The 24,120-nt window shown below is 46.2% G+C and overlaps 2 protein-coding genes across 2 annotated transcripts in view; both read right to left on the bottom strand.

Annotated features, from left to right (window-relative positions):
* Positions 1-976: 976 nt before the first annotated feature.
* fadd (Fas (tnfrsf6)-associated via death domain) lies at positions 977-10,783 on the bottom strand. The gene is made up of 2 exons (XM_080501871.1): positions 10,443-10,783; positions 977-1,494 (listed from the first exon to the last, which is right to left on the bottom strand). The coding sequence occupies exons 1-2, from the start codon at positions 10,744-10,746 to the stop codon at positions 1,169-1,171; spliced, it is 630 nt and encodes a 209-aa protein (XP_080357997.1). The 5' UTR covers positions 10,747-10,783; the 3' UTR covers positions 977-1,168.
* A 1,253-nt stretch (positions 10,784-12,036) lies between these two features.
* ano1a (anoctamin 1, calcium activated chloride channel a) overlaps positions 12,037-24,120 on the bottom strand; it is a 168,541-nt gene continuing 156,457 nt past the window's right edge. The window contains exons 21-25 of the mRNA XM_080517682.1: positions 20,419-20,571; positions 18,986-19,038; positions 18,593-18,777; positions 18,395-18,500; positions 12,037-17,114 (exon numbers count right to left, since the gene is read on the bottom strand). Coding sequence (XP_080373808.1) covers positions 16,905-17,114; positions 18,395-18,500; positions 18,593-18,777; positions 18,986-19,038; positions 20,419-20,571 — 707 coding nt within the window. The 3' untranslated portion in view covers positions 12,037-16,904. The remainder of the gene's footprint in view (positions 17,115-18,394; positions 18,501-18,592; positions 18,778-18,985; positions 19,039-20,418; positions 20,572-24,120) is intronic.

Below are 24,120 nucleotides of genomic sequence, written 5' to 3'. Positions count from 1 at the left end.
ATGAATCTCATCTCAGTGTTTCCTCCTCAGGATCGGTGGCGGTTCAGAACATCTGCAGCAGTTTGTACTGTTTGGCCGATTGCTTACCTGCTTCAATAAAATGGCAATGAATACTAATGCATGCCTTTCATTTGGTCTTTATTAAAAGTTCATATTGGAGGTTTTGGTTGGAGGTCCTGAGTTTTGATCGGTCCATTTACCCTCACCAGGAGTCTGAACTTCTCCAGTTCCTCTGCAGTGGCTCTCTGAGGTTTTCTGGAAATTACATGTACAACCAGTATCATCCTAGTAAGTTTTTATTTGCGTACCTGGCTTATTTTCAAGAAAGACTCTCCAGGCTAAAATGGTTAAAAAGTCTAAAACTGCACATAATGCCGTTTAAGAAAAAAGGTTGAAATTGCTGAAATAAAAAAAAAAACACATGAAAAGGTATTTGGATTGGCAAAAAAAGCTTGGTTGCCTTTGAAAAGAAACATAAAGAACACGCTTGACAGTCAGAATGCACTAAAAAGTGGTCAAGCAATTAAAATGGCTCAACTGATTCAAATAATGTCAAAAATATAACGAAAAGCCAAAATGGAACAAACCAAATGAGCTGAATTAATTGACAGGCTTAAAATGGCTTCAACAGCTGAAACTAATTAATTGTTCATTGTAGTCCTGAAACTTCATTACTTAATTTATCTTCATGAGCTCTGAGATCTTTTATAAATAAATGTGCTTTATGGCTCCAGAAGAACTTTATTTGATGAAAAGGTGAGGAAAAAGGATGTTTTGTTGAGAAACCTTGCAGACCCACACTGGGACTGAATTCAAACTGCGACCAAAAGAACCCGGCTGACTCTGCTGGAGTGACATCCACAGGTCCAGATCCGGGTCCAGTCTGCAGAGCCAGGACCACCCAAAGACCAGGTCACAGTGGCTCTGCGGTCGAAGCCACCAGAAGAACGAAGGAACTTTGTACATGAACATTTTAATGGAGCAGAATGAAGGACTGATTAACGTTTGTTCTCTATACTCGTAGTCTTTAACAAACATACATATTATATTGTGCAACTTTCTGATACGGTGACATGTTTTTTTTTTTTTTTTAGATGTAAACATCAATCATGATCTCCAGTGCAGATTTAACCACTTTCTTGTGGCTGTATGATTCCGTGTCTAATTTTCAAGTGTGGGGGTCAACAGAGCTCTCAGTCTGTGGTTTGTGGGCGTCAGCAGAGGCGAGGGCCGAGAGTTTGTCCTCCACTTTATCAGCCGTCAGGTTGAACTGGCAGGATCTCAGAGCCTCTATCAGCTCCTCCGTTTGGGCCTGGGCTCCTCGACTCCTCCTCCACTCCTTCAGCAGCTCCACGGCCGTCTCCTCCAGGTCCGACGGATGCATCCCGGCGATGGATTCCAGCCTCACCTCGCTCACACCAAGCCGGCGGCCGAGCCGCCGCCACGACCGTCCCACGTTCTCAGCAACCACCAGCATGGCAGCGTCCAGCCTGGCTGGAGAGGAAGAACCAGGAGAAATGAAAACATGGTGAATGCAGCTGGAAGCAGCCTCCTACCAACATCGACCTTCAGAGAAACACCAGGACCAGTGTTTCCTCTACATTCATTTAGTAGTCATTGGCGTCATTCCTAAATCCTCGCCGCCGCCCCTTCAAATTTCTTTTGTTTCCTTCTTTAATTGACACCCCCGCTGCAAGTCACCACCTTCACGACACTGGTTCGGAAGACTGACATGTGGAGAAACCAAAACAAGACACGCCCACCAATGTGCCAAGGAGCCTCTTCTCTGCTGCTTCACATTGAACTGCTGTTTTTGTTGTTCCACATCTGTTTTCACCTTCATGTCCACTGGAGAAAATGTGTTTTCACCATCATGTCCACTGGAGAAAATGTGTTTTCACCATCATGTCCACTGGAGAAAATGTGTTTTCACCTTCATGTCCACTGGAGAAAATGTGTTTTCACCCTCATGTCCACTGGAGAAAATGTGTTTTCACCTTCATGTCCACTGGAGAAAATGTGTTTTCACCCTCATGTCCACTGGAGAAAATGTGTTTTCACCCTCATGTCCACTGGAGAAAATGTGTTTTCACCATCATGTCCACTGGAGAAAATGTGTTTTCACCATCATGTCCACTGGAGAAAATGTGTTTTCACCTTCATGTCCACTGGAGAAAATGTGTTTTCACCATCATGTCCACTGGAGAAAATGTGTTTTCACCTTCATGTCCACTGGAGAAAATGTGTTTTCACCTTCATGTCCACTGGAGAAAATGTGTTTTCACCTTCATGTCCACTGGAGAAAATGTGTTTTCACCATCATGTCCACTGGAGAAAATGTGTTTTCACCATCATGTCCACTGGAGAAAATGTGTTTTCACCTTCATGTCCACTGGAGAAAATGTGTTTTCACCATCATGTCCACTGGAGAAAATGTGTTTTCACCTTCATGTCCACTGGAGAAAATGTGTTTTCACCTTCATGTCCACTGGAGAAAATGTGTTTTCACCATCATGTCCACTGGAGAAAATGTGTTTTCACCATCATGTCCACTGGAGAAAATGTGTTTTCACCTTCATGTCCACTGGAGAAAATGTGTTTTCACCTTCATGTCCACTGGAGAAAATGTGTTTTCACCATCATGTCCACTGGAGAAAATGTGTTTTCACCATCATGTCCACTGGAGAAAATGTGTTTTCACCTTCATGTCCACTGGAGAAAATGTGTTTTCACCATCATGTCCACTGGAGAAAATGTGTTTTCACCTTCATGTCCACTGGAGAAAATGTGTTTTCACCTTCATGTCCACTGGAGAAAATGTGTTTTCACCTTCATGTCCACTGGAGAAAATGTGTTTTCACCATCATGTCCACTGGAGAAAATGTGTTTTCACCATCATGTCCACTGGAGAAAATGTGTTTTCACCTTCATGTCCACTGGAGAAAATGTGTTTTCACCATCATGTCCACTGGAGAAAATGTGTTTTCACCTTCATGTCCACTGGAGAAAATGTGTTTTCACCTTCATGACCACTGGAGAAAATGTGTTTTCACCATCATGTCCACTGGAGAAAATGTGTTTTCACCATCATGTCCACTGGAGAAAATGTGTTTTCACCATCATGTCCACTGGAGAAAATGTGTTTTCACCATCATGTCCACTGGAGAAAATGTGTTTTCACCTTCATGTCCACTGGAGAAAATGTGTTTTCACCGTCATGTCCACTGGAGAAAATGTGTTTTCACCGTCATGTCCACTGGAGAAAATGTGTTTTCACCGTCATGTCCACTGGAGAAAATGTGTTTTCACCTTCATGTCCACTGGAGAAAATGTGTTTTCACCGTCATGTCCACTGGAGAAAATGTGTTTTCACCATCATGTCCACTGGAGAAAATGTGTTTTCACCATCATGTCCACTGGAGAAAATGTGTTTTCACCTTCATGTCCACTGGAGAAAATGTGTTTTCACCATCATGTCCACTGGAGAAAATGTGTTTTCACCTTCATGTCCACTGGAGAAAATGTGTTTTCACCTTCATGTCCACTGGAGAAAATGTGTTTTCACCTTCATGTCCACTGGAGAAAATGTGTTTTCACCATCATGTCCACTGGAGAAAATGTGTTTTCACCATCATGTCCACTGGAGAAAATGTGTTTTCACCTTCATGTCCACTGGAGAAAATGTGTTTTCACCATCATGTCCACTGGAGAAAATGTGTTTTCACCTTCATGTCCACTGGAGAAAATGTGTTTTCACCTTCATGTCCACTGGAGAAAATGTGTTTTCACCTTCATGTCCACTGGAGAAAATGTGTTTTCACCATCATGTCCACTGGAGAAAATGTGTTTTCACCTTCATGTCCACTGGAGAAAATGTGTTTTCACCATCATGTCCACTGGAGAAAATGTGTTTTCACCTTCATGTCCACTGGAGAAAATGTGTTTTCACCATCATGTCCACTGGAGAAAATGTGTTTTCACCGTCATGTCCACTGGAGAAAATGTGTTTTCACCTTCATGTCCACTGGAGAAAATGTGTTTTCACCATCATGTCCACTGGAGAAAATGTGTTTTCACCATCATGTCCACTGGAGAAAATGTGCTTTCACCTTCATGTCCACTGGAGAAAATGTGTTTTCACCTTCATGTCCACTGGAGAAAATGTGTTTTCACCTTCATGACCACTGGAGAAAATGTGTTTTCACCATCATGTCCACTGGAGAAAATGTGTTTTCACCATCATGTCCACTGGAGAAAATGTGTTTTCACCTTCATGTCCACTGGAGAAAATGTGTTTTCACCTTCATGTCCACTGGAGAAAATGTGTTTTCACCATCATGTCCACTGGAGAAAATGTGTTTTCACCATCATGTCCACTGGAGAAAATGTGTTTTCACCTTCATGTCCACTGGAGAAAATGTGTTTTCACCATCATGTCCACTGGAGAAAATGTGTTTTCACCGTCATGTCCACTGGAGAAAATGTGTTTTCACCATCATGTCCACTGGAGAAAATGTGTTTTCACCATCATGTCCACTGGAGAAAATGTGTTTTCACCATCATGTCCACTGGAGAAAATGTGTTTTCACCTTCATGTCCACTGGAGAAAATGTGTTTTCACCTTCATGTCCACTGGAGAAAATGTGTTTTCACCTTCATGTCCACTGGAGAAAATGTGTTTTCACCATCATGTCCACTGGAGAAAATGTGTTTTCACCATCATGTCCACTGGAGAAAATGTGTTTTCACCTTCATGTCCACTGGAGAAAATGTGTTTTCACCATCATGTCCACTGGAGAAAATGTGTTTTCACCATCATGTCCACTGGAGAAAATGTGTTTTCACCTTCATGTCCACTGGAGAAAATGTGTTTTCACCATCATGTCGACTGGAGAAAATGTGTTTTCACCTTCATGTCCACTGGAGAAAATGTGTTTTCACCTTCATGTCCACTGGAGAAAATGTGTTTTCACCATCATGTCCACTGGAGAAAATGTGTTTTCACCATCATGTCCACTGGAGAAAATGTGTTTTCACCTTCATGTCCACTGGAGAAAATGTGTTTTCACCATCATGTCCACTGGAGAAAATGTGTTTTCACCATCATGTCCACTGGAGAAAATGTGTTTTCACCTTCATGTCCACTGGAGAAAATGTGTTTTCACCATCATGTCCACTGGAGAAAATGTGTTTTCACCTTCATGTCCACTGGAGAAAATGTGTTTTCACCTTCATGTCCACTGGAGAAAATGTGTTTTCACCTTCATGTCCACTGGAGAAAATGTGTTTTCACCGTCATGTCCACTGGAGAAAATGTGTTTTCACCTTCATGTCCACTGGAGAAAATGTGTTTTCACCGTCATGTCCACTGGAGAAAATGTGTTTTCACCATCATGTCCACTGGAGAAAATGTGTTTTCACCATCATGTCCACTGGAGAAAATGTGTTTTCACCTTCATGTCCACTGGAGAAAATGTGTTTTCACCATCATGTCCACTGGAGAAAATGTGTTTTCACCTTCATGTCCACTGGAGAAAATGTGTTTTCACCTTCATGTCCACTGGAGAAAATGTGTTTTCACCTTCATGTCCACTGGAGAAAATGTGTTTTCACCATCATGTCCACTGGAGAAAATGTGTTTTCACCATCATGTCCACTGGAGAAAATGTGTTTTCACCTTCATGTCCACTGGAGAAAATGTGTTTTCACCATCATGTCCACTGGAGAAAATGTGTTTTCACCTTCATGTCCACTGGAGAAAATGTGTTTTCACCTTCATGTCCACTGGAGAAAATGTGTTTTCACCTTCATGTCCACTGGAGAAAATGTGTTTTCACCATCATGTCCACTGGAGAAAATGTGTTTTCACCTTCATGTCCACTGGAGAAAATGTGTTTTCACCATCATGTCCACTGGAGAAAATGTGTTTTCACCTTCATGTCCACTGGAGAAAATGTGTTTTCACCATCATGTCCACTGGAGAAAATGTGTTTTCACCGTCATGTCCACTGGAGAAAATGTGTTTTCACCTTCATGTCCACTGGAGAAAATGTGTTTTCACCATCATGTCCACTGGAGAAAATGTGTTTTCACCATCATGTCCACTGGAGAAAATGTGCTTTCACCATCATGTCCACTGGAGAAAATGTGTTTTCACCTTCATGTCCACTGGAGAAAATGTGTTTTCACCTTCATTACCACTGGAGAAAATGTGTTTTCACCATCATGTCCACTGGAGAAAATGTGTTTTCACCATCATGTCCACTGGAGAAAATGTGTTTTCACCTTCATGTCCACTGGAGAAAATGTGTTTTCACCTTCATGTCCACTGGAGAAAATGTGTTTTCACCATCATGTCCACTGGAGAAAATGTGTTTTCACCATCATGTCCACTGGAGAAAATGTGTTTTCACCTTCATGTCCACTGGAGAAAATGTGTTTTCACCATCATGTCCACTGGAGAAAATGTGTTTTCACCATCATGTCCACTGGAGAAAATGTGTTTTCACCGTCATGTCCACTGGAGAAAATGTGTTTTCACCATCATGTCCACTGGAGAAAATGTGTTTTCACCATCATGTCCACTGGAGAAAATGTGTTTTCACCATCATGTCCACTGGAGAAAATGTGTTTTCACCTTCATGTCCACTGGAGAAAATGTGTTTTCACCTTCATGTCCACTGGAGAAAATGTGTTTTCACCTTCATGTCCACTGGAGAAAATGTGTTTTCACCATCATGTCCACTGGAGAAAATGTGTTTTCACCATCATGTCCACTGGAGAAAATGTGTTTTCACCTTCATGTCCACTGGAGAAAATGTGTTTTCACCATCATGTCCACTGGAGAAAATGTGTTTTCACCATCATGTCCACTGGAGAAAATGTGTTTTCACCTTCATGTCCACTGGAGAAAATGTGTTTTCACCATCATGTCCACTGGAGAAAATGTGTTTTCACCTTCATGTCCACTGGAGAAAATGTGTTTTCACCTTCATGTCCACTGGAGAAAATGTGTTTTCACCTTCATGTCCACTGGAGAAAATGTGTTTTCACCATCATGTCCACTGGAGAAAATGTGTTTTCACCATCATGTCCACTGGAGAAAATGTGTTTTCACCTTCATGTCCACTGGAGAAAATGTGTTTTCACCATCATGTCCACTGGAGAAAATGTGTTTTCACCATCATGTCCACTGGAGAAAATGTGTTTTCACCATCATGTCCACTGGAGAAAATGTGTTTTCACCTTCATGTCCACTGGAGAAAATGTGTTTTCACCATCATGTCCACTGGAGAAAATGTGTTTTCACCTTCATGTCCACTGGAGAAAATGTGTTTTCACCTTCATGTCCACTGGAGAAAATGTGTTTTCACCTTCATGTCCACTGGAGAAAATGTGTTTTCACCATCATGTCCACTGGAGAAAATGTGTTTTCACCATCATGTCCACTGGAGAAAATGTGTTTTCACCTTCATGTCCACTGGAGAAAATGTGTTTTCACCATCATGTCCACTGGAGAAAATGTGTTTTCACCTTCATGTCCACTGGAGAAAATGTGTTTTCACCTTCATGACCACTGGAGAAAATGTGTTTTCACCATCATGTCCACTGGAGAAAATGTGTTTTCACCATCATGTCCACTGGAGAAAATGTGTTTTCACCATCATGTCCACTGGAGAAAATGTGTTTTCACCATCATGTCCACTGGAGAAAATGTGTTTTCACCTTCATGTCCACTGGAGAAAATGTGTTTTCATCTTCATGTCCACTGGAGAAAATGTGTTTTCACCTTCATGTCCACTGGAGAAAATGTGTTTTCACCATCATGTCCACTGGAGAAAATGTGTTTTCACCTTCATGTCCACTGGAGAAAATGTGTTTTCATCTTCATGTCCACTGGAGAAAATGTGTTTTCACCTTCATGTCCACTGGAGAAAATGTGTTTTCATCTTCATGTCCACTGGAGAAAATGTGTTTTCACCTTCATGTCCACTGGAGAAAATGTGTTTTCACCTTCATGTCCACTGGAGAAAATGTGTTTTCACCATCATGTCCACTGGAGAAAATGTGTTTTCAGGTGCAAGTATGGTTCCACCCTGTTTGTCTTGCTGAAAGAAGAAGCACAGCGGAGAATGTGGCTGGACTTTTTTTTCTTTTCCACAAACAACGTGTGGGTTTGCAAGCGACTCTTCACCAAAGAAGATTCCAGAAGAGTTTTTCACTTGGTCTTTACAAGGTTTTACTATTTTTTTTCCTCTTGAAAAAGTAAAACCATCCTTGAGTCTAAATTAAGGTGAGTGGCACTCATCATAACTAAATTGAAAGATTTACAGCCAATCCATGTGATCGGCACTTTGACTGACCGGTATTGGCAGCAGAAAACCTGATTGGAGCAGTCCTAGTTATATAAGATTGATCTTTATTTTGAGACGTTTAACTGTATTTTGCAGCAGAACTTTTCATTAAAATGTAGTTTATATTGAGACTGTAGACATTTCCAGCACTAAATGTGTGATCTTATAAAATTATAGACAGTTTCATCACTTTGCTTTAAAAGCTCAATATTTGACCAGTCCAGCATACTCGAGATGAATCTGAACTGTATGTGGCTTCTGAAATTAAATTTTATTTAGCATTTATTTTGTGTACCTCTTTGCATATACAGAAAAAACCTCTGATGGAGGGACGCCCTAAAATCCAAGGGCAAGTGTCCCCTGAAGACAGGTGTCTAGGGCTGCAACAACGAATTGATAAAATGGATTAGATTCGATTATTAAAAGCGTTGGCAACAAATTTCATCATCGATTCGATGTGTCGCGCGATTTATAAGCCACTCAGCCCAGCGTTTGCTCTTTCTGGAACATCAAGCTCACTGCATCGCCTACTTTTTAACCTACTTTCTGGAGGAAACACACCAGATTTAGCTCTGCTTTACCGTACTGGTCCGTACCCCTGTTTGATCTTGTAAAAACATAGACAATTTCATTATGTACACTGTCAACAACAAAGAAAAACTTTGAAGTGTAAATTTAAAGGTTATTATAGCAATATTTTACCAGTCTGGTCACTCAGGATGAAAGTGGACTGTTTGTGGTCCCTGAAGTACATTAAATCTTATTTAATAATTAGCTTGTATACATCTTATATACATGTGTATATATGTATTTATATTGTATATATCTTTGTATTGGTTCAGTTATGTGCTTTCAAATAATCATAACATATTTGATGTTTGGTTCGTTCAATATCAACTGGTCCTACAATTTGAAATGTTTTTTTTAACCGATTCATCGAAAAAATAATCGACTGCTTAATCGATTATTAAAATAATTGTTAGCTGCAGTCCTACAAAAACATAATGAAGGTCAAAGGTTAAATATGTATCAGCAGGTGCAAGAGGCAGTGATCAGCAGAGTTTTTGGTAAAACTGGTAGTAATTTGTATGTTCAGATGGTGGGGGGGTGTTGTCTGCAACTGCTGAAAGTTGGGTGGGGGGGGGCGTTAATGGAGAACTCGTCCACAGGACTGCAACCTTGGCCACGGTGGGAAGGCATACAGAACACATGTTAAAAAAATTGTACGTACAGGATTCTGGCTGGCGGGGCCGTTGCCCGGGATGGCCTACTATCACTGTGGCATGGAATGACCCAATCAGGTGTCACATTCCAATTTTAAAGTTGTTTTATTTTGAAATAACATATCAGAATTCCGTCATACAGACTGAGTGGCATCTTGGGATGGTCTACTATCACTGTGACATGGAATGACCGTGGGACAACTAGGAACAGCGTATTTTAGTTTGAAATGCAACATCATATTGTCAAATTGAAATAAAAAGGAAGTCTTGCTTAATATATTGAAAAGAATATTTAATATTCCACGTGTACATCAAATAAGTTAACCTTTTGTTCAACTCCTTTTATCATATGGTTGGGCATTATTTATTGTATTACTTATTCTTGCCTTTGCTTTGCTCCGTTATGTTTATTTGTTTTGGATATTTATTTAATTTTGTTGTTATTGATGTGAAGAATCAAATGTGTACCCAATTGTCTGAACTGAACTTTCAATCAATTAAAAAAAAATCTATTTTTAAAACCTTAAATAAATAGGTTTTATCTTGAATAAATAATTCTGTACAACGGTTCCCAAGCATGTGATTGGTGCTTTTATATTGAAATCAGTGGGTGGAAATAGTAAACTTGCATAGTTTATCGTTGACAGCAGGGACAGCCGCACGGCAGCCTCAACTGAGAGATAACTGCCTCGAGTGTGAAAGCAGACAACCACACAAACTACTCGAAACTGCAAGGACAACAAATTAAAAACCTACAGAAACCAGTGTGAAACGGCTAAAATAGGTGAAGTTGTTCCTGGTGAGAAGCGATGAGTTACAGAAGCGTCAGCAGTACCGCGGCACGGTGCTGCGGGCTCCCCCTCACCTCTCTCGTGCTCCGGCGGCCCCGGCGGCCCCCTGGCTCCACCGTGGCCGCTGACCAGCAGCAGCTTATCGGACAGGTCGGGTCTGTGGATGTCTCGCAGCAGCCCGGACAGGTAGACGGTGTTGGCGGCCGCCAGGCGGCCTCTCTCAGTCAGGACTCGGAACAGGTCCAGTCCGCTACTGATCCGCTCGTGGTCTCGCTTCCCGACCTGGTCCCCGAGCAGGAACTTCAGCCGGCCCAGCTCATCCTTGGAAAGCTCGCCGGAAATGTCCAGCAGCACTTTGTTAAAGTTTGGGCTGCTCATGTTGGAGCAACACCCTCAGTCCAGAAACACTTTTACTTTCGCTTCTTCTCCTTTTGGTTTAACGGCGGTTTGCCTCCATGAAGCTACTCTACCGCCACCTTGTGGTTCCCTCCACCTGCGGTTCTTCTTCTTCTTCTTCTTCTTCTTCTTCTCTTCTTCTTCTTCTTCTTCTTCTTCTTCTTCTTCTTCTTCTTCTTCTTCTTCTTCTTCTTCTTCTTCTTCTTCTTCTTCTTCTTCTTCTTCTTCTTCTTCTTCTTCTTCTTCTTCTTCTTCTTCTTCTTCTTCTTCTTCTTCTTCCATGTATTGGTGTGCATACCGCCACCTTCTGTACATGAGTGTGTAGCGTCACATACCTTTATATTCTACCAATAAATGAGTCTGTCTCAGAAAGTTGAAGTGTTTTCCTGACATTAGATACTTTTTTCTTTCTCCCCTTCTGTTCCATACTGCCAGCCAGGCTCCAGTCCCGTTGTGCTGCTCTCACTTCCCGTTTCAGCTTCTTTCTTGCTGCTACAAAGTTTACAGAGTGCATTAATATATGTTTCGTCATTGTCTTTCACACCACATCTCTCGCACTTGTCAGTATTATTTTTACCCATTATATCCATTGTATCATTCAGACCAGTATGTCCTACCCTAAGTCTCATCACAATCATTTCTTCTGTTCCTTTCTTTCTTTTTTTGTTCTGTTCCTTTCTTTAAAGATGTTTGTTCTTACTGATTTTTGTATGTTGTAATATTTCCTTCCTTTCTCATCATTTTCCCATCTTTCCTGCCATATTTTCATATCCATTTCCCTCATCATTGTTTTGCCCTCTCCTTTTCTATAGGGTATTGTAACTGTTATATTCTTATCCAGAGCCCTTTTGCTTAGTTATCTGCCACCTCATTGCCCTTCACCCCTGTGATATATATATATATATATATATATATATATATATATATATATATATATATATATATATATATATATATATATATATATATATATATATATATAGCAGCTGTGGAAATGGCAGACTTTTTAACATTGACAGGGTTGTTCTGGTTAAAATTTTGATCCTCTTAATTTAATGTGCAACTACTTTACAATTAGTAAGTACAGTGGCTGGAAATGAATCATGATTTAACTCAGTGACATTAATATGTAAAATAAACCACCTGACACCACGTGTTGTTCGAAAGTGTGTGAACAGACCCAAAATGTTTGGATGAGTTTCAAACACGACATGAGCTCATGAAAAAAGACATAGCACATTTGACATAAGACTTTATTTTGCAAATTGCCTTGAAAAAAATTAAGTAATTATTGAAGTATCTAAACTAAGAGAGAAGTAGGAATCTACAGAAACATTTCTATAACCAGCAAGTCACATCTGGCTAATCAGCCCTCATCGGTGAGGCACGCCGACCAACTGAGTCAACCTGCAGCATTAATTCAACACACACATCTCAGTTGGAACATAGACGGAGCAATAAAGGGAGGAAACTGTAAAACAGGCATACAATCTATTCATCTACTACTATTCGACTAATACAGCATCAAAGTGTTTGGTCAAGCAGAATGCGCAGTTCTGGTGGCAGCTCAGAGGAACATGTTTTCACCACATTGTCCACATACAGCCATCGGTGTGCTTTGTACTTTATTAAATAACACATGACATGGAAACAGTAAATTATTCACTGTACCTCTTTGTTTCATGAAACTTGTGCTTGCATTCAAACACATCTCCCTCAACAAACCGACATGTTCCATCTGCACCTGAATCAATGACCATGAGCATGAAATACTATGAGCACTTCAATCTGACTAAATACACTATATTGAAAGCGAGGTGGGTGGGGGTGCAAACACTATAGTCACCGCCACACTTTGACCCTTGAGTAGTTTGACAAATACAAGACAAACTCAGATTCAGTCCCTGTGCTCTGGAGGAGCTTCAGCTTGTGGGATATTTGATATGTTGTGTGTGTGTGTGTGTGTGTGGGGGGGGGGGTCCTCTGACCTTTAACAAGCTCAGCATCACACAGTATTTACAGTAACCACTATACGTTATCCATAGTAACGACGACACTTTAACCTGGAATCTGTTGAATCAGCTGTGTTGCGGTACTAAGAAACGGAAAACCACACTAACATTTATTTACATGTTCTAAATATCTGCTCTGAGAATTTTACTCAGTAAACTCCTCCGATGAAGACAGCTGAGTGTCTCTGAGCCAAACTCTCTGAGAACCAGCCCCTTCTCCAGGCTGCACAAGCAACATTTTAGACGCAGTTCCACAGCACTTTCTGTCACGGGGCAGGGCGGGACAGGTTTTCGTGTGGCCCGACTTTAAAGTTGTGGATGGTATGGAAAGAACCACCGACTGCCGGGTATAATTTTCCGCTACCCCTCCACTGAGGTACTTTGCACTGAGGAACAGGTCTGTGAGGAGGACTGATGGCGCCGCCGTCTGCTGGTTGGTGGCGACGACCGTCACTCTTGACTTACCCACAATATGTAATTATTTCAGCAGCGGTAAACCCGCCGTTGTTGTTTACATGCACCGCTTTACTCACTGGTTGATTTCTTAACTGGGTTTATTGAAACGTAGTAGCGTGCGACACAACACCGCTGTCTTTCAGCAAGGTCATTAAAAGACCGCTGTGTTGTGTCGCTCCTCTCAGGAACAGGAGGAGGAACTTCAGCAGGAGCCTGACGCTGCTGTTCACAATGAGAAAGTTTAAAGGCCGAGTGAAATGTAAAACACTACTTTGCAAAAAACGATAGTTGGGCTACTACTTATAAGATTTCTCCGACTCGGCCCCACCACTGTTGTTTGAATCTCCAGCCGAGGAAGTCGGGGGAATCCTTCTTCGTGAGCGTGACGTCAAGAGATGTGCAGATCTCCATCTGTTGGGTTTACATTGGCTTGTGTTGTTTCACTCTTAAATATCAAAGTGTTAACAGTGTTTTGAAGTTATCGTCGGCGTTTTATGAGCCTTGATGAAATATTGAGCATGGAAGAGACCCGAGAGAGGAGAAAAGGAGCACAGGCGGCAGGATTGGCTAGCCGTTAGCTCGCGCAGCTAGCCGCTAGCTCGGTCAAATAATACCTGGACTCATCTTCGGTGATTCCGCGCAGTCGGAAAAGTGCTTCGACATGATCCAGGAAGCCGGTCGTTCTTCCAAAAGTCAGGAAGCCTCAGAGGTGAAACCTGCCGGCTGCTGAGGCGAGGATGAACAGTCTTCTGCTTCCTCAAACATGTTCCAGACGGGGTCACCTAGCAGAACGACCCTTCTGTGTCTTCTTCATCAATCACTGGGTTTGAAATGACCATGATGATGAAATATGGTTAAATTCAGCCTCTTCGTCATCAAAACTCTGATCCTCCATAATGTAAACACAACTTGGGCGTGTGCACATCCAGTGACGTCACTCTATTATTGTCAGAAGCTCCGCCCAGCAGAGGAAATACCAACGTTTATCCGCTATTTTCTCACAGATTGCCGTGTTTGAACATTTTACCCTTGGACCAGTTGGCATAAAAAATGTCCCCAGAAGCGACAGCCAGAGTGTTTTGGAGGTGGAATTTTCATTTCACTAGGACATAGGGTACTCCCCCTTGAACTGCAACCTTATCGTGGTGGGGGAGTTTGAGCACCCGAATGATCCTATGTTGCCGGGGGGCTTGCCCCCCCCAGTAGGGTCTCCCAAGGCAAACAGGTCTGAGGCGACAGGTCAGACTAAAAGCAGTTCGCAAGACCCCTATGAACACACACACGAGGAGCACGGAGACGTCGCCCGGTTTGGCGCAGCCGGGGCCACACCCTGGAGCCAGGCCCGGGGTGGAGGCTCGCACGCGAGCGCCTGGTGGCCGGGTTCTTGCCCGCGGGACCCGGCCGGGCTCAGCCCGAAGGGACGACGTGGGACCCTCCTCCTCATCCTCCTGTGGGCCCACCACCTACAGAGGCTTCCGTAGGGGTCGGGTGCAGTGTGGATTGGGTGGCAGTCGACGGCAGGGGCCTCGACGACCCGATCCCCGGACACAGAATCTGGCTTTTGGGACATGGAATGTGACCTCACTAGGGGGGAAGGAGCCCGAGCTTGTGAGGGAGGTTGAGAGATACCGTCTAGATATAGTCGGGCTCACCTCCACTCACAGCTTGGACTCTGGAACCCAGCTCCTCGACAGGGGCTGGATACTCCACTTCTCTGGAGTTGCCCGTGGTGCAAGGTGGTGGGATGGAGTGGGCTTGCTTATTGCCCCACAGCTCAGCCGCCATGTGTTGGCTGAGCTGACACATGGCGGGAACGCCTTGGGGTGCCACCAGAAGAGCTGGAGGAAGTGTCTGGGGTGAGGGAAGTCTGGGCAACTCTGCTCAGACTGCTGCCTCCGCGACCCGGCCCCGGATAAGCGGCAGACAATTACACTGCAGCAGCGGACACACTAACAGCGATGTAGTTAGTATGTCAGGCCACAGGAAGGTGCTGTTGCTTGATTTTATAATGAAACCACACAGACATGTGCAGAGAAGAATACGCTATAAAGGTGAAGAAAATGGAGAGAACCTGACATCCATATGGACTGATGATGAATTGGACACTATCAGGGGAGAGTCTAGCCTCCAGCAATCTGCAGGAGGGAATTGTGACCTTGAAAGATTCTTTCCACCTTGGAAGCCGGTATAAAAACTTCACAGATTCAGTGGATCCAACTACAGGTGTCAACGGACCCCCCCCAAAAGTGAATAAAGTTTTGCGGATATATTTGTATTCATTGTCGTCTAGATGGGACCTGAGAGTAAACTACCCTCAGGCAGTGTGTTGGTCCAAACCACCAGGTGGACAGATACGTGGTGTTAGAAGATGCACTAAGGCAGCAGCTGAACATCACATGCTGCACGCTTCTGTTCAGACATTCAGCAGACATAGAACAGCATGAGCAATTGTTGAGATTCATGTTGATCATTTCAGCGAACACTGGCTGTTTGGGAGTTTGAGAGACTCTACAGTCTCTGTAGTGATTCTACGTCTCCTTTGCAGTGACTCTACATCTCCTTTGTGGTGACTCTAGCTTCTCTGTAGTGACTCTACATCTCCTTTGTAGAGTCACTACTGAGAAGCTCTCACTAAAACAACATAGAATTTAAGGTAGTCACGTTAGGATGGTTTCATTTCCAGATCAATCTCTCTGACAGCTCAGAAGGTTAAAAATGTCCTGAAATGCCTGATATTCCAAAGGCAGGTTTTCCGTATGTACACAATAGCTCCATTTCAAAGTTTATGAGCCGTGTTCCCGCTACTCTTCATCATATTAAATGATTGTGGTTTTGAGCTTCAGATGAATTCTATTTAGTTAAAAGTGCTACAAATGCCTCTTCTGCTCTCAGTGGAGTGTGAATACTGAAAAGATCTCTCATAAAATGCTCATGTTGTACTGGATGTTTGCTCAGAACTTTTCAATATGTTAATTATAATGATTGTATTTTATTTTCAATAATGTTTTAATATATATTAATTCTAACAGTTTGTGCCTTTGTTGAGTTTTGTCTCTGTGCAGTGACCCCCAAAGCTCTATTTATTCCAGACTATTGTACTAATGTTACAATTGAGACTTTTTTTTTTTTTTAACAAGAAACAGTACAAAAAAACAGCAATTCTGCAGGAACCTGTGAACAACAAACACATCCCGCACCTTCTACTTAGTGCATCTAGAAACTCTGGTCTAGACGGTGGAGAGGTAGCTCTTGCTGAGCTTCACCCCCGCGGCGGGGGTATTTGGACGGTCTGATGAAGGACTGGAGGACAGAAGCTACGGGATGTGCTGCAGTTTCTGCAGAGAGGGGGCACTCACACATTCATGGCTTGTTCCTCTGACATTCTTTAAAGAGATTCACTGTGTTTAATCTGTAGCAAAGTACCGCCAAGATTCCAGCTTGTATGTCGAAAGATATGTAAAGTGTGTGAGATGCATCACTTCAAGTGTAACAGCAGCAGACATAGAAGAAGTCGACATAGACCTTGTGGACACACATGAGAATGAAGCACAGTTGTGCAGTAGGTCGGAGTTTTGGCAGCAACACTCACTCCGGCAGCAACACTCACTCCGGCTGAAAGATTTATTTACAGTTTGTTGGGTTTGCTTGTTTTCCAGACCAGCAGCTCCCCATTCAGGAGCAGTTGGCCTGCGAGGTGGGCCGTGAGCGCGGCTGAGCCGGGCTGTGATTGGCTGACGAGCGGCCCGTTAGCCTCTTCCCCTGCTCCTCCTTCATGAACAACTCCACCATGAGGATCTTCTCCTTGTGCATCTGCAGGCTGATGTCTTTGGGGATGTCGGGGATGAGCCAGTCCACGAAGTCACTCATCAGCATGACAACGTTCTGCACAACAACACAACATAGTCATCAGCATCACCATGTTCTGTACAACAATATAACATAGCCATCATCATGACAATGCTCTGCACAGCACAACACAGTGTCATCATCAGCACCACAACGTTCTACACAACAAACGTCATCATCAGGGTGGTATTCCAGAAAGGAGGTTCAACAATCTTCAACAGTCTTTCCCTGAGTTGAATGACTCTAAGGTGGTAAATTCAGAGTTTCCGGTTCCAGAATAGCTGATGAGCTAACAGCTGAATTAGTTCAATCAACTATTAGTATGTGAACATTGAGTTAAGCGTATGCAGAACCAGAATAAAAAGCCATCATCAATGGAGCCCCGATACCACAAGTCACTATGGCAACAGATGGAAAACTGAGTTATTTTGCTGTAAAAGTCCGGGGCTGCAGCAACGGAAGAGACAGACCGCTGGGAGAAAACTGCCCATCAATGCCAGTCAATACATCAGTTTGAAACCATAACTCCACTAACTTAACATTTAACTTAAGATCGCAGCAGGCAGGTAGAAATAATGAATAGGTGCAAAATCTGAATTTCATTCAGGTGCAATCCAATCCAACAAGAGAAAGGCAACTTGGAAGCAGCTAAAAATTAAATATAAAAACATCTTTCAGAATAAAAAGGCCTATAGGTATATATGCTCTGATTGTAATTTTTGTTTTTAATTTTAGTATTTGAATTGATGTAGGCATTTACATTTAAAATAGTAATTTAAACCAGTGACAAAATGTTGTTTAAAGTTGTCCTCTGCTAGTATCCAACTTTGTGTTAATCTACTTGTAGATGACACATTTTTATTAAAGTGGGGTCATTTAAAATGTGATGCGTACATCAACACTCAATAAATTAATAAAATACAACACGCACGCACACACACACACACACACACACACACACACACACACACACACACACACACACACACACACACACACACACACACACACACACACACACACACACACACACACACACACACACACAGAGTCATTTGAGACTCTTGTCTGAAATATTTAATGAAAATTAAACCACATCTTACTTTCTAACACTGGATTATTGTGGATCAACTTAAACCAAATCAGTTTAGTCCTGGTTTTATTTAAGCCATGAGTACAAAACTGGCCTGCTGAGTCTTCGTCTGTTGAGTCGTCTTCTGTTGAGTAGACTCAGCAGACGAAGACTCAGGAGGCGTGCAGGAGTTTGGCTTAACAAGTCTGTGTCATGACAAAAACATCTGAAAGTTCTTTCAAACCTGAAAGACAATCACGAAGGCGAGGCGTGCGGCTAAAATAGCCCAGAACTCCTTGGACAGTTGATATGGAGTGTTTGACCAGGGCGGCTCCCTGTAGTCCTTATATCTGGAGACAGGAAGTATCACATTATTGTCATTGAGACCAAAGAGCCCGTCTGACACTGGATCAGATCCTGAATGAGAAGCCAGGACTTTCACCTGCATATGTCCACCCGGTAGCCCAGGTAGAAGGAGTCCAGTGGCTCTGTGCCCGGCTGGAAGTGGCTGACGTTGAAGTAGGACAGCGTGTGGTTGATGAAGCCATGCATGGTGCCGTCGGAGCTGTAGGAGTACTGGTAAACCAGTCGGGGGATGAAGTCCGAGGTGAAGGCGATAACAAAGGCCTGTGTGGAGAAGAGCTCCTCAGTGTCTCTGACACTGAAACACACCAACATACCTTAAAAACACAGAATCTGAGTCGAGATGTGGCGACAGGTCTTGGTAGGATAGCTCAGATTATCCTGAGCTTCAGGGAGATTTGCAGGTTGAGTTTGTCCACATTTCTACACTCAGAGACTGAGGTCCTGCAGTATGTAAAGAAACCAGACTCACGTTAACGATGACAGCTACCTTGCTGAGGCCTCTGAGAAGGTTGTACCAGATTCCTGCAGACACAGAGTTGGACGTTAAACACTGAGCGACTGCAGGACACGCCTCCTCCGGGTTCACCTGGCTGGAGACGCCTCCTCCGGGTTCACCTGGCTGGACACGCCTCCTCCGGGTTCACCTGGCTGGAGACGCCTCCTCCGGGTTCACCTGGCAGGACACGCCTCCTCCGGGTTCACCTGGCTGGAGACGCCTCCTCCGGGTTCACCTGGCTGGAGACGCCTCCTTCGGGTTCACCTGGCTGGAGACGCCTCCTCCGGGTTCACCTGGCTGGAGACGCCTCCTCCGGGTTCACCTGGCTGGAGACGCCTCCTTCGGGTTCACCTGGCTGGAGACGCCTCCTCCGGGTTCACCTGGCTGGAGACGCCTCCTCCGGGTTCACCTGGCTGGAGACGCCTCCTTCGGGTTCACCTGGCTGGAGACGCCTCCTCCGGGTTCACCTGGCTGGAGACGCCTCCTCCGGGTTCACCTGGCTGGAGACGCCTCCTCCGGGTTCACCTGGCAGGACACGCCTCCTCCGGGTTCACCTGGCTGGAGACGCCTCCTCCGGGTTCACCTGGCTGGAGACGCCTCCTCCGGGTTCACCTGGCTGGAGACGCCTCCTCCGGGTTCACCTGGCTGGAGACGCCTCCTCCGGGTTCACCTGGCTGGAGACGCCTCCTCCGGGTTCACCTGGCTGGAGACGCCTCCTCCGGGTTCACCTGGCTGGAGACGCCTCCTTCGGGTTCACCTGGCTGGAGACGCCTCCTCCGGGTTCACCTGGCTGGAGACGCCTCCTCCGGGTTCACCTGGCTGGAGACGCCTCCTCCGGGTTCACCTGGCTGGAGACGCCTCCTCCGGGTTCACCTGGCTGGAGACGCCTCCTCCGGGTTCACCTGGCTGGAGACGCCTCCTCCGGGTTCACCTGGCTGGAGACGCCTCCTCCGGGTTCACCTGGCTGGAGACGCCTCCTTCGGGTTCACCTGGCTGGAGACGCCTCCTCCGGGTTCACCTGGCTGGAGACGCCTCCTCCGGGTTCACCTGGCTGGAGACGCCTCCTTCGGGTTCACCTGGCTGGAGACGCCTCCTCCGGGTTCACCTGGCTGGAGACGCCTCCTCCGGGTTCACCTGGCTGGAGACGCCTCCTCCGGGTTCACCTGGCTGGAGACGCCTCCTCCGGGTTCACCTGGCTGGAGACGCCTCCTCCGGGTTCACCTGGCTGGAGACGCCTCCTCCGGGTTCACCTGGCTGGAGACGCCTCCTCCGGGTTCACCTGGCTGGAGACGCCTCCTTCAGGTTCACCGGCTACACCGAACATCTCCCTCACTTCACCACAACGTGCCAACAACATGGCTTTCTCCATGGTGGAGGACTTGTGTGGTGTGTTTTGCGGCTTGTACCGATGTCCTTGGCTTTGGCGGCGATTGGCCGACGCAGCTCCATCACAAACTTCTTGGCATCCAGGCGAATCTCAATGATGTTGTTGAGAAGAGCAAATAGAGGAGCCAGAGGGAAGGAGGCCACGAAGAGAGTCACCATCCCGAACTGGATGACTAGAGGACCCAAGAGAGAGACCGACATGACAGCTTAGGACTGGCGGCAGTGCCACACCGAGCTGGTTTTCCACCCTGGGTGAACCCATACTTTATGCACACAACAGCTTTGATGCACCTGAACGCATCACTCAAAGCGACAGTATCAACTACAAAGCGGCGTTTAACTTTTCAACTGCACAGCTTATTTGTTTTCAGAAATACATTTCTCTGAACTGTTTCAGTGATAAAAGAGAGAGTTTATTTCTGAGCCAATGTTGGTCTGGTTTTAACTGCAGGAGCTGACAGCTGCAGACAGGGGGCGGAGTAACCAGACCATATCTGAGCCAGTGCACGGTGAGCCCTGTTGAGTTTGAGCCCTCAGCAGATGCCCACTTCGCTCATAGCGAGTGATGGCACCTACTGTACGTGTGAGAGGACCTGGTGCTGTGTGTGAGAGGACCCGACATTGCTGTGTGAGAGGACCTGGTGCTGCGTGTGAGAGGACCCGATATTGCTGTGTGAGAGGACATGGTGCTGTGTGAGAGGACCTGACACTGGTGTGTGAGAGGACGTGGTGCTGCGTGTGAGAGGACCTGACACTGTTGTGTGAGAGGACATGGTGCTGTGTGAGAGGACCTGGTGCTGCGTGTGAGAGGACCCGATATTGCTGTGTGAGAGGACATGGTGCTGTGTGAGAGGACCTGACACTGGTGTGTGAGAGGACGTGGTGCTGCGTGTGAGAGGACCTGACACTGTTGTGTGAGAGGACCTGGTGCTGTGTGAGAGGACCTGGTGCTGCGTGTGAGAGGACCTGACACTGTTGTGTGAGAGGACATGGTGCTGTGTGAGAGGACCTGACACTGCTGTGTGAGAGGACCTGGTGCTGCGTGTGAGAGGACCCGACATTGCTGTGTGAGAGGACCTGGTGCTGTGTGAGAGGACCTGACACTGCTGTGTGAGAGGACTTGGTGCTGTGTGAGAGGACCCGACATTGCTGTGTGAGAGGACCTGACACTGTTGTGTGAGAGGACATGGTGCTGTGTGAGAGGACCTGACACTGCTGTGTGAGAGGACTTGGTGCTGTGTGAGAGGACCTGACACTGCTGTGTGAGAGGACCTGGTGCTGTGTGAGAGGACCTGACACTGCTGTGTGAGAGGACCTGACACTGGTGTGTGAGAGGACCTGGTGCTGTGTGAGAGGACCTGGTGCTGTGTGAGAGGACCTGACACTGCTGTGTGAGAGGACCTGGTGCTGCGTGTGAGAGGACCCGACATTGCTGTGTGAGAGGACCTGGTGCTGTGTGAGAGGACCTGACACTGCTGTGTGAGAGGACTTGGTGCTGTGTGAGAGGACCTGACACTGCTGTGTGAGAGGACCTGGTGCTGTGTGAGAGGACCCGACATTGCTGTGTGAGAGGACCTGACACTGTTGTGTGAGAGGACATGGTGCTGTGTAAGAGGACCTGACACTGTTGTGTGAGAGGACATGGTGCTGTGTGAGAGGACCTGACACTGCTGTGTGAGATGACCTGGTGCTGCGTATGAGAGGACCCGACATTGCTGTGTGAGAGGACATGGTGCTGTGTGAGAGGACCTGACACTGGTGTGTGAGAGGACCTGGTGCTGTGTGAGAGGACCTGGTGCTGTGTGAGAGGACCTGACACTGCTGTGTGAGAGGACCTGGTGCTGTGTGAGAGGACCTGACACTGCTGTGTGAGAGGACCTGATGCTGTGTGAGAGGACCCGACATTGCTGTGTGAGAGGACCTGACACTGTTGTGTGAGAGCACATGGTGCTGTGTGAGAGGACCTGACACTGCTGTGTGAGAGGACCTGGTGCTGCGTGTGAGAGGACCTGACACTGTTGTGTGAGAGGACCTGGTGCTGCGTGTGAGAGGACCCGATATTGCTGTGTGAGAGGACATGGTGCTGTGTGAGAGGACCTGACACTGGTGTGTGAGAGGACCTGGTGCTGCGTGTGAGAGGACCTGACACTGTTGTGTGAGAGGACATGGTGCTGTGTAAGAGGACCTGACACTGTTGTGTGAGAGGACCTGGTGCTGCGTATGAGAGGACCCGACATTGCTGTGTGAGAGGACCTGGTGCTGTGTGAGAGGACCTGACACTGCTGTGTGAGATGACCTGGTGCTGCGTATGAGAGGACCCGACATTGCTGTGTGAGAGGACCTGGTGCTGTGTGAGAGGACCTGACACTGCTGTGTGAGAGGACTTGGTGCTGTGTGAGAGGACCTGGTGCTGTGTGAGAGGACCTGACACTGCTGTGTGAGAGGACATGGTGCTGTGTGAGAGGACCTGACACTGGTGTGTGAGAGGACCTGGTGCTGTGTGAGAGGACCTGGTGCTGTGTGAGAGGACATGACACTGCTGTGTGAGAGGACCTGGTGCTGTGTGAGAGGACCTGACACTGCTGTGTGAGAGGACTTGGTGCTGTGTGAGAGGACCTGGTGCTGTGTGAGAGGACCCGACATTGCTGTGTGAGAGGACCTGGTGCTGTGTGAGAGGACCTGACACTGCTGTGTGAGAGGACCTGGTGCTGTGTGAGAGGACCTGACACTGCTGTGTGAGAGGACCTGGTGCTGTGTGAGAGGACCCGACATTGCTGTGTAAGAGGACCTGACACTGTTGTGTGAGAGGACATGGTGCTGTGTGAGAGGACCTGGTGCTGTGTGAGAGGACCTGGTGCTGTGTGAGAGGACCCGACATTGCTGTGTAAGAGGACCTGACACTGTTGTGTGAGAGGACCTGACACTGTTGTGTGAGAGGACATGGTGCTGTGTGAGAGGACCTGACACTGCTGTGTGAGAGGACCTGGTGCTGCGTGTGAGAGGACCCGACATTGCTGTGTGAGAGGACCTGGTGCTGTGTGAGAGGACCTGACACTGCTGTGTGAGAGGACTTGGTGCTGTGTGAGAGGACCTGACACTGCTGTGTGAGAGGACCTGACACTGCTGTGTTAGAGGACCTGATGCTGTGTGAGAGGACCCGACATTGCTGTGTGAGAGGACCTGACACTGTTGTGTGAGAGGACATTGTGCTGTGTGAGAGGACCTGACACTGCTGTGTGACAGGACCTGGTGCTGCGTGTGAGAGGACCTGACACTGTTGTGTGAGAGGACCTGGTGCTGCGTGTGAGAGGACCCGATATTGCTGTGTGAGAGGACATGGTGCTGTGTGAGAGGACCTGACACTGGTGTGTGAGAGGACCTGGTGCTGTGTGTGAGAGGACCTGACACTGTTGTGTGAGAGGACATGGTGCTGTGTGAGAGGACCTGACACTGGTGTGTGAGAGGACCTGGTGCTGTGTGAGAGGACCTGACACTGCTGTGTGAGAGCACCTGGTGCTGTGTGAGAGGACCTGACACTGCTGTGTGAGAGGACCTGGTGCTGCGTGTGAGAGGACCTGACACTGTTGTGTGAGAGGACCTGGTGCTGCGTGTGAGAGGACCCGATATTGCTGTGTGAGAGGACATGGTGCTGTGTGAGAGGACCTGGTGCTGCGTGTGAGAGGACCCGATATTGCTGTGTGAGAGGACATGGTGCTGTGTGA

The sequence above is a fragment of the Blennius ocellaris genome (assembly GCF_963422515.1).
Source record: "Blennius ocellaris genome assembly, chromosome: 1".
NCBI lineage: Eukaryota > Metazoa > Chordata > Actinopteri > Blenniiformes > Blenniidae > Blennius > Blennius ocellaris.
This window is presented reverse-complemented; position numbering and strand designations above follow the sequence as displayed.

What these genes read in the sequence shown, in the direction of transcription:
- fadd (XM_080501871.1), bottom strand. Translation starts at nt 10,746, where the DNA reads ATGAGCAGCCCAAACTTTAACAAAGTGCTGCTGGACATTTCCGGCGAG. An exon ending in GCCGCCGGAGCACGAGAGAG is followed by an intron (nt 1,495 to 10,442) that starts GTGAGGGGGAGC and finishes CTTCCTCTCCAG; the next exon opens with CCAGGCTGGACGCTGCCATG.